Here is a 10,217-nt window from a genome sequence, read left to right as displayed (position 1 = left end):
TCTTCTGCTGCAATATAATGGATTTAGTAGGATAAGATTAGAGTAGCAAATCGTCAAATTATACATTATTAAGCAGAAATTATTACAGATTGAAACGTAACTGGGAGATCAAAACCACTTGAAGCAACAGGTAATTGGGCAGTAGAGCCACAACATAAAATTCCACCAGAGCTTCAGGGGTTCCATATTAATAGAATGTAAAAGCGCATCCAAGTAAAATGCATAGAATAACTCTGCTATTTCTATTAAACAAACTTTACATGTAGGATGTTGATAATCGATATCATGGTAGAACAAAGAGCTTTTCCTCTGTGGTTTATTGATTTGGCATCTTTTGTATTTACGTGTCTTGGATGTTTGGGTGTCCGGTGGAAAGACCAAACAGGCAAGGAGTCACTTTTTCTTCACAGAATAAAAGACACTGAGGTAACATTGGACTAATGCATCCAAGCCTATTTTCTTATATTTTTATTTTGGCTCTCTTTCTGATGTAAAATTATACAATTGAAGTGAATATAGACCCACATTCTGGTCGCGTTACTGCAGAGCAAGGAGCAGAAAGGAGACCAAAAGAAACATTCTCTAATATACTGGAGGTTTCAGCCAAGCCTTTCATCTAGTTCATATGTTTCAGGGCCAAGTATCAGTTATAATGAACTAAAACTTGCTAAAGCCTATATAAGTTGAAAATACAAACACGTTGCAATATGTAGATATAATGCTTCATTTCACGAAAGTATCCTGTAATTCCCAACCACGAGAAGGTTATGAAACATAAAATATTTCTTCCCAAAGAACACATTATTTTGAAGTAAATGTGAGAAATCAGTCAATTAATATTGTGCATGACTCACCATATTTATGTGTATTTTCTCTGAGTAAATTATTTCCTGAAGGGAAGTCAAAGAGATGCAATATGCTCCCCATGCAACTTGGATGTTCCTTATTTGAGCGGGAAAAACGCTTCTTCATATGATTCTTTGTCATGGCTACCGCATAAATATTACAGACAATGCACACTTCAGGCAATCCCTCCAATAACTTTGATCCTGCAACAACACATACAAACCAATAAAGAAAAACATCAACCCCACAATTCAGGGCATACAAGACAATACAAATAATGAAATTCAAGCCCAACCACAGAGAAGCCTAAGAAAAAACAGATGAGAGAATAGCTGTTCTACTTTTAGGACCTTCACTATAACAACCTTAGCATACAGTAAAAGGAAAAAGTTGTTTCCAGGTTTGACCAGGCATTTATTATTACTTGCAGCTGTGTGGGATCAAAAACCAACCGCTATAAAAGAAATCTAAATTGGACACACAACCACTAGTCACAACTACAGATTAAAAACTGTGCCCAATCTGTAAATCGAATTCAAGGCATCGAAATGCACTTCAGATCTCAAGTATATGGTACATGTGAACTCTGATAGACCCTCATTTGCAGAAACTAGACGACCCAAGGTATTCCATGTCAGTGCCACAAATCGCACGCCAAGACGAAATAAATCAGACATCAGAATCTCTATTTTACCAAAATATAAGGAAATCCTGACACGCATTGACACCATTGCAGTCAGGAAACCATGGACACACTATTCCCCTCATGTGACCCTAAACTCTGCGAAAAATCACGGCCAGAATCAGTAAAAAGTAGCAAAATCGGTCGCTTTATACAACAAAATCTGTAACTAGGAAAACGAAGCAATACTTCTTCAGACTTTGCGACAAAACGTACGTTAATAGTTAACTTATGGTAAAGATCCGGTCAATCTGTCTGTCATTGCCTTTGTGGAGCTTTGCTTGTGTCGAATTTATTGTAAAACCTTAACCTCCGTCCACTTATAGGAATCATCATTAGCAAAATTTACATTCGCAACGTTTCTATCAAAAAGATTATTTCCCGGACCGTGACTCGGCTGGCGTACACTGTGAATTTATTTGGCCCCGTCAAAAGTTTCTGGATACGCTTGCCGAACCCTGACTGTGAGGTGCAGACTGTACGGCTCTAAGGAAACATCCACGGGATTCTTCCGGAGGTCGCTAGCATATTTTAATAAGCTAGGATTAAAAATTCTTGTGATTTCCCAAATAATTTCCAGGGGTTTTTTGCTCTCTTTGCCGAAAAAGAGATTGGCGTAGTCCGGTTAATCTAGTTTTCCTGTTCAAAAGCAAAGAAAGAAAGCAAGCTGGTTAAAGCTGGTTCAGGAAAGAAAGAAATTCCTATCTTGGAATTTCGGGGACAAATAAACCGACTTTTTCGCTCAAATCACCGGCGATCAGTGACTCAAAAATACAATGAATCCTTGCGCTAAAGATTGAAGCAATTTTTTAGAAAATAGCGCACATGACTTCAACCTACCCTCTATTATGCCGAAATTCACGAAACAAGCTATATCATGCCAAAAATGAGACAAAAATTCACAAGGCCGTGGAATAGTTCTCTGTTTTGTCGTTATAGATGGCACACGAGAGCTCCGCATACGACGTTTCTTGACTCCATTGAAAGCCAAAAAAAAAATATTTACAAACTCAAACCCTGCACACAGTACCTGACTCTTCCGTTCAGCAAACGAAGCCTGCTCTGTGGCCCAAACTGGCTTGCACGGCATATGAAAAATAAATAAATAAATATATCTAGCTCCGCCGCCGTGTCGCATAGTTCATTTTTTCCTCGTTCCTCGTGCAAATCTCTTCCAATGAAGCTGCTCTCGCAGCCCAAAGTTGCACGCTCTTTACCCCGCCCTTCTCGTGAGAAGAGAGTGGAATAGGATCTTTCTTTTGTTTTCTCGTGCAGGTATTAAAAGAGAAATCGAACGGTCGCGATCACAGCTCGTTTACCGGTCATCCCAGTATCGCCGTTAGATTCGTTACCAGGACTGACACGTCATCGGAAAGCTGCTGATGGCTCCACTTCGCCGACCTTTCAGCTCCCACCCGTCGGCAAACATCTATGTAAACCGCTCGGCTTTTATTCCGCCGGTTTATACTGCTCATTTTATTTTAAACCCGGCGGTGCAAACGAAAAGCAGGAGGCGTGCAGCGTTTGACTTATTGAATTTAACAAGATAAAACGTTCGGCTCTTTCTAACCGGTGGGTCTTTATACGGGTAACAGAAATCAACGCTGAAACAACCGTGGGGCTCGCTGAAACAAAATAATACAAAGACCAATACATATATTTCTCGAAAGAAAAACAAAATAAAACAAAAATTATTTAATATATTAAAAAATTGACAATAATTTATCTATCCCCTGTAGTAAAATCTCCAGGGGAATATACAAATAAATTTTATATCTTATTATTATTTTATATGAGTATTTTGAAATAAATATCTTTTGAATATTTTATATGGTTGTTTTTGACATATTTTTAAAGAGATTGTTTATAATCGTTGGAATGTTAAATTTAAATCGATAAAATTATATAGCTTAATTATTTTAAATGTGTTTGAGAATTTTAAATTTATTTATGCATTTAGAAATATTTTTAAAATAATATTTTATCGGAAAAAAAAAAATTTCCTTTTTATTTTACATTAAAAATTAACCATTACAAAAAATTAGCAATTTCTAATTTTGTATTAAATGACTAATCTAAAATGAAAATTTTCATGTAAATTTAAAAATTAGATAATATAAAATGCTAAAATTTAAGTTAATAAAAAATTTTGATCAATTTTTAAACATTTTCAACGAATTTGGAATGGTATAATTCTTAAAGAAATAGTTTCACAATGAATAGACTATGGATAATAGTAAAATTTTACTTATTTTTAAAAAATATGAGATTCTTGTCATAGTTTATCTTCTATATTACTAAATAAAATAGATTCATGTTTTTGGTAAATAAAAATGATTGTATTAATTGGAAATGCAAAATATAAGACTTTTGTCACTTATATTATTTTATATGGATGTGAAGTTTGGAAGTAGTATTTATATGGATGCGAAGCGAACTTTGAGAGTCATGGAGAATGATAAAACAGATCTAATTTAGAACTTAAAATCTCAATATTAACATAAATATTCTCCATCCTATCCTCATAGAAGTGAGTCTTTCCCCATTGACAACATGGCTATGACCTATGTACCTAATGTATAAAAACAAGTTAAACAACATGGGAAACAAGAGGATGCCTAGAATTGCTTCAAACTCTGGCCACAACCACTTTCTGCTTAAACACATGGAACAATGATGTGCAATGTTGAAAAGGCTATTGGAAATAAAGGAATAGATCATTTTGCATAAAAAATATAATATTAAAAGTATTATTATTTCAAAAATTAAGGAGAATTTGTGGTGCGATAAAAAGTTAAAGGGAAAAAGAAAATTACGATATTATGAGGTGACCGACCCTAATCTAGAAAATCAAAAGTGCCTCTCTTTATGACTAGTATAAAGAAGAAAATATGCATGACTAAAATAAGAACAAATTTTGATGAGCTTCATAGTCAAACTTGGTATTGGGCAATTCCCAAAACAATATGGAATTAAAGAGTTTATCATATTTGGGATATTAAGAAGCTTGAAGGTGAAAAACATTTTCCCTTAAAATGTTTGACATATACTTAGATTAATTCTCAATTTCCAAAAATTTGTCACACTACCAACCTTCCTAATATTTTAACTACCCAAAGCTATAGCCATCTTGGAACACTTCTCTTAATGTTTTTCAAGCAAAAAAATCTAAAAAATTCCAAGTAATCCCCTTACATTCTTAAATAATCAAATTTCATTGATAATCATTATTATCAACACTTTGTAACACATGTATCATTAATTTATTTTTTTTAACATCAATTTACTAAAAATAATTTATTTAAAATCAATACACATGAGGAAAAATCGAAAAACATATTTCTTATTAACGATGTCATTTCATTCCTAGGGTTCATCATTACATCTCTCCAGCCATGAATGAGCATTGAGCATATGGACTGAGCCATTGAATTAAGTGAAATTATTTACATTTTTAAGGTTGGTTGAAGTGGTTGTACAAATTATTTAAAAAACATTTTTTTTTATTAATTATAATGTTATTAAATTTGTTTTTTTAAAGTTATATGTCTGCTTAAACATACTTCATAGAAATATCATGTCCATTAACTAATTTTTTAAAAAATTATACACTCATCATCAAAAACTTAAATCTATTTAGAACTATCGTATTGTATATCAATAGTACTTAATGATACAATATTACAATTATATTAATACAAATTTAAATATAAACGCGAAAAAGAATAGTATGAAGAAATCTGCTATAAAATCACTACATATTATTTTTGTTTTATTACTACCCTAAAATTATAAGAAAATACATCACATTGTCAAGAATGAGGTGTATGGAATCAATTGGGTATGGTGGGATCCAGGAAAGAAGCAAGTCATTGAAGTACTCACTAATAGTTCTAGTAGATTCTTACAAATGGCCCGAGACAATCATGTTAGGGGTACAACATTACCAAATCTTTTATGTGATATCGAAATGCACAAAACGACAAGGAAACTTTAACATCATCTCTCCCATTAGAGGAATCAAATATCACATTGTAAGGAAAAAATTTGGAAACTTTAACATCATCTCTCCCATCGGAGAAATCAAACATAAATTTAGAAGGAAATTTTTGATGGACTAAGTTGTCACTGGCTAATTTTGCTTTCAGTGACACACTGCAATTCCAATGATGGGGAACTCAAGTATCTTTCTCGGTTTACATTGAGTAGTCCTTCAAGTTATTTCAAAACTAACTTGAATTTGATTGGTTTACATTGAGTAGTCCTTCAAGTTATTTCAAAACTAACTTGAATTTGATTGAATTTGATTTTAAACATTTGTAACTGATATAGGTTAAAACTTTCCATCTCACTCTAATCAAAATAAAAGGAAGGTAGCTCATAATGAATATTATACGTTACCTTAAAAGAAAGGAGTTGTTAACTAATCTTTTGTTTGTTATCAACTTAATTTGGTTTGTTATCACAAGTTGAATTGTATATTTAAAAAGGTAAGTTGTTAACTAATCATCTGTGTTAGGTTTGTTATCAATTTACAAGTTGAATTAGGGAGATGAAAAAGATATTTAGGAAATTTTAATATCACGTTAAGAATGAATGAGTTATTATTAAAGAAAATGTGTTATATCTATTTTTATTAAATTTATTTAAAAATATTAAAATACATCAATTTCACTAATAATAATATTTATTATATTGAGCTGTCATTGCTGCCTCCTACGGCTCCCCTACTTGGCAGCCACCTGCTGCTGAGCTCCCCTTGGCCCTGCTCGGTCCCCTCAGTGATCCTCTTTCTTCTGAACCGCTCATGTCTGTGAGCTGTTCCTCCTTCCCCCTTTGCAGACTCACGTTGTTCCTTTACTCGGCAACCTCCTGCTGCTGAGACCCTGCTGCGCGCTCTCTTGACCTTCCTCGACTCCCATGGCCCCTCCGGACTGCTCACCGGAGGGGGGCGATCCCCAGCATGCATTCTCTGCTCTCGTCAAATCTCTCCCTCCACAATGGCCTCGCCCAGCAATATCGAAGTTTGTCAAAAAGCTGGACATTCTCCAAGAAGTTAATCTACCTCCAGCCATTCCTCGCATGGCAGCCCTCTCTCTTGCAGAAAAAGGTCTCATCGGCCAGTTCACGGGCCTCTGGCCATCTCCAAGAACTGTGCAACGTTGGGTTGAAAGAAATTGGTCCGACAAAATACAAGGTAAAATCTCCATCAGATTCTGTGGAAAGGGGTTCTTTACCTTCCACTTTGAATCTAAAGAAGACAAGGATTTAATCTTCAGGAATGGGCCTTACTTCATGGACTCCAGAGGACTTTATTTAAACAAATGGACCCCAGATTTTGATCCGGAACTGGATGTCCCCAATGTTGTCCCTGTCTGGGTCAGACTCCCTCATCTCCCTCTTCACTGCTGGGGAGATGACTCGGTTCGTGCTATTGGAAACGTTGTAGGCAAGTATATAGATCGCAGCGAACCAAAGGATAATATGCAAGCATGTGCATGCATTTGTGTGGAAGTGGATCTCGGCAAAGGCCTACCGAAAGCCATCAAACTCAAAGTGGACGATTGGAGTCATATTCAGCAGCTTGATTACGAGCAAATACCATTCAAATGTAAGGTATGTCACGAATACGGCCACTTTGCCAATCGTTGTCCCTCTCTTGCTAATGTTGAAAATGACCCACAAGAAGAACAATGGGAAATAGTCAAAAAAAAGAAGTCGGCTCCCTCAGCTAAAGCACCGCCAGAAACTGAACCCCCTGCCTCTAAGATTGCCCGCCCCTCCTCATCCTCCCCTCCCTCATCCTCCCTTCCTTCTCTCTCCCCTCCCCTGCCCCCTTCTACCTCCAATCCCTTCTCGGTTTTATCCGATGCTCCACCCTTGGAACCCTCGCATCTTCCCACGATTCATTCAGCTACCTCTGATCCTTCCCCTCCTTTGGTTATCCCTTCCCAATCTTCCCTTGAACCTCCCCCTCCAGACTCACCAGGAGCTCATCTAAAGACCATGGAGCCTCTAGCGACTCTCTTAAGAAACCTGGCCCAAGCATAAAATCTGCAAAACAACACCAAGATGAGAATGCCCAAAAGGACATAGCAATGGGCATTCAAAGCCCTATTGAATCTTACATCTTAGGACAACATGATAAGGAGAAAACTCACAAGGATCAAGGTGGGCGAGCACCTCTCTGCACACCACTCTCCCAATGATGAAAATCCTATCTTGAAATTGCAGGGGTATAGGGCACCCCTCCGAAGTTGCAGCCTTGAAAGATCTTATTTATTGTGAAAACCAGGGATCTTTTTGTTACAGGAAACAAAGCAAAGCCTGCAGGATATGACTAAAATCATTGAATAGAACAAGCAGTACAATGGAAGCATCAGTGAATCCAAGGGAGCTTCCGGAGGAATCGCTACAATTTGGAATCAAAACATTTGGAATTATAAGTCAGAAATTATTAACCAGCATTGGATCCAAACAATGTTAGAAAACAAAGAAGATCAGCAGATTCTAGTTATATACAACATTTATGCGCCTAACCACTTCAGGGATAAGGAGTGTTGTTGGGAGGAAATCAAAGTCAGCATGAACGCAGAGGAGAATACCAATGTCATACTAGGAGGAGATCTAAATCTTGTTCTCCATGCTAATGAGAAAAGAGGAGGTATTTTCTCCCCGGATCCTTTCAGAACTCAACTAGAAGACATTCTGCATGACCACGATCTAGTCGATATCATCCCAAAAAATAGGAGATACACTTGGAGCAACTACAGGCTAAGTATAGGCAACATAATGGAGAGACTAGATAGAATTCTCATTAACGTCATGCTTCTCTCTTCCTTCACTGCTCGGTACGCTAATATTATTCCCTGTTCAGCTTCCGACCATTATCCAATTTCTCTTAATCTGGAAAAGCATTGCCCTCTCGGACCCATCCCGTTTAAGTACAGCCCGCTTTGGAATGGTATTACAACAGTTAAAGATATTGTGGATAAATCGTGGAGGCGGCATGTAGAAGGATCTCCTGGATTCATTTGGGAATACAAGCTTAGAAACACCAAACAGGCGATAAAAGAATGGGTGAAAATCAGTTATAAGGAGCCTAAAAGGATAAAAAAGGAGATCAAAAATACACTAAACAGCATCCAAAAGGAGATAGAAGAGCAGGGCCTCACCCAAGAGAGAAAAATGCTAGAAAGCGAACTATATTCTCAGCTTTTCCGTGTAAACATAGAGGAGGAATCTAAATGGAGGATTAAATCGAGGCAACTATGGCTGCAAGGAGGGGACCAGAATACAACTTTCTTTCACAAACAGACTATTGTGCAGAGAGTAAGCAATACTGTCAACTCAATCTTGGATGCTGAAGGTAACCTTCAAACCGCCCAAGAAGCCATCAGACGGGCTGCTACAAACCACTATAGGGACCTTCTAACTGAAACAACAGATGAAGAGGATTACGATGACCTGCTACAATTCCTTTCCAAAAGCATTAGCAAGGAAATGAATGATACCTTGAATAAGGAAATCGATGAGGAGGAAGTTAGAAAAACCATATGGGCCCTTCAGCCGGATAAAGCACCAGGAGCTGACGACTTCCCATTTGATTTTATCACGCTTTCTGGGGAATTATAAAAATAGCTTTGATTAAAATGCTCAAATGAGTCCAGCGGAAAAGCCAAAATCGATGGTTACACCAATGCCACTCATTTAGCCCTCATTCCAAAAGAAAACCGACCTTCTTCTTTTAGTCGATTCCGTCCCATCTCCCTTTGCAACTCGTCCTACAAGATTCTAACAAAAATTCTTGCTTCTCGCCTCAAATCTTTTCTCCCTTCTCTCATTTCTGAAAACCAAGGGGGTTTTTTGGCCAATAGACAAATTACAGACTCTATCCTCCTCATCCAAGAAGTTGTTCATTCAAGCCAAATTAGGAATGAGAAAGGATTTGTCCTTAAACTTGATTTAGCCAATGCCTTTGATAGAGTAAGGCACACCTATCTTTTAGCTGTTTTAAAAAAGATGGGATTTGATGCAGCCTTTTTAAATCTCATCAAAGCTTGCATCTCCGGGCCTTGGATCTCTCCTCTTGTTAATGGACGACCTGGAACTGCTTTTCAATCTTTGTGGGGTCTTAGGCAAGGTTGCCCTCTTTCACCTTACCTCTTCATTCTGATGGCTGAATCCTTCAGCAAAGCGTTGGACTTCAAGCGGAGAGTTGGTCTCATCACTGGAATAAAATTTGGGAATGGTGTAAAGAACATTAACCACTCTCAATTCGCTGATGACACCCTTTTACTTGGAGGAGCATCCATGATAATAGCCCGGCGATTTAAGTCTCTGTTGGACAAATACATGAGGTATTCGAGTGGTCAAGTCAATCTGCGGAAAAGTTGTATTTATGGATGGAACACTTCAGCACAGGTTCTGCATAGCATAGCCACTATCCTTGGGGTCTCCTGCAATTATGAATGGTCACATTTCACTTACTTGGGCCTGCCAATAAGTATAGGTCCCTTGAAGGCTAAAGTTTGGGACACAGTTATTAAAAAGATGAAGAGAAAGGTGCAGCGTTGGGGTTCCATCTGGCTCAACCCAGTTGGACGCCTCATCCTTCTCAAATCAGGTATCTCCTCCCTACCTCTATATCAATTTTCTCTTCTTCAAGCTCCAGCCTCTTTCCACTACA

At 37.3% G+C, this 10,217-nt stretch overlaps 1 protein-coding gene and 1 long non-coding RNA gene across 2 annotated transcripts; one reads left to right on the top strand and one right to left on the bottom strand.

Moving 5' to 3' along the window:
• Positions 1-1,593: 1,593 nt before the first annotated feature.
• Positions 1,594-2,785, bottom strand: LOC149152760 (uncharacterized). The gene is made up of 3 exons (XR_016262660.1): positions 2,369-2,785; positions 1,745-2,167; positions 1,594-1,627 (listed from the first exon to the last, which is right to left on the bottom strand). It is a non-coding gene; the product is annotated as an uncharacterized LOC149152760 (long non-coding RNA).
• A 5,535-nt stretch (positions 2,786-8,320) lies between these two features.
• Positions 8,321-9,163, top strand: LOC149152759 (uncharacterized). The gene has a single exon (XM_089443595.1). The coding sequence runs from the start codon at positions 8,321-8,323 to the stop codon at positions 9,161-9,163; it is 843 nt and encodes a 280-aa protein (XP_089299721.1).
• The last annotated feature ends 1,054 nt before the right edge of the window (positions 9,164-10,217 follow it).

This window comes from Pinus tabuliformis, chromosome 9, assembly GCF_031772625.1.
Source record: "Pinus tabuliformis cultivar Carrire ecotype Pingquan chromosome 9, CPIR1, whole genome shotgun sequence".
Lineage (NCBI taxonomy): Eukaryota > Viridiplantae > Streptophyta > Pinopsida > Pinales > Pinaceae > Pinus > Pinus tabuliformis.
Note: the sequence above shows the minus strand (reverse complement) of the source record. Positions and strands in the feature narration are given on the sequence as shown.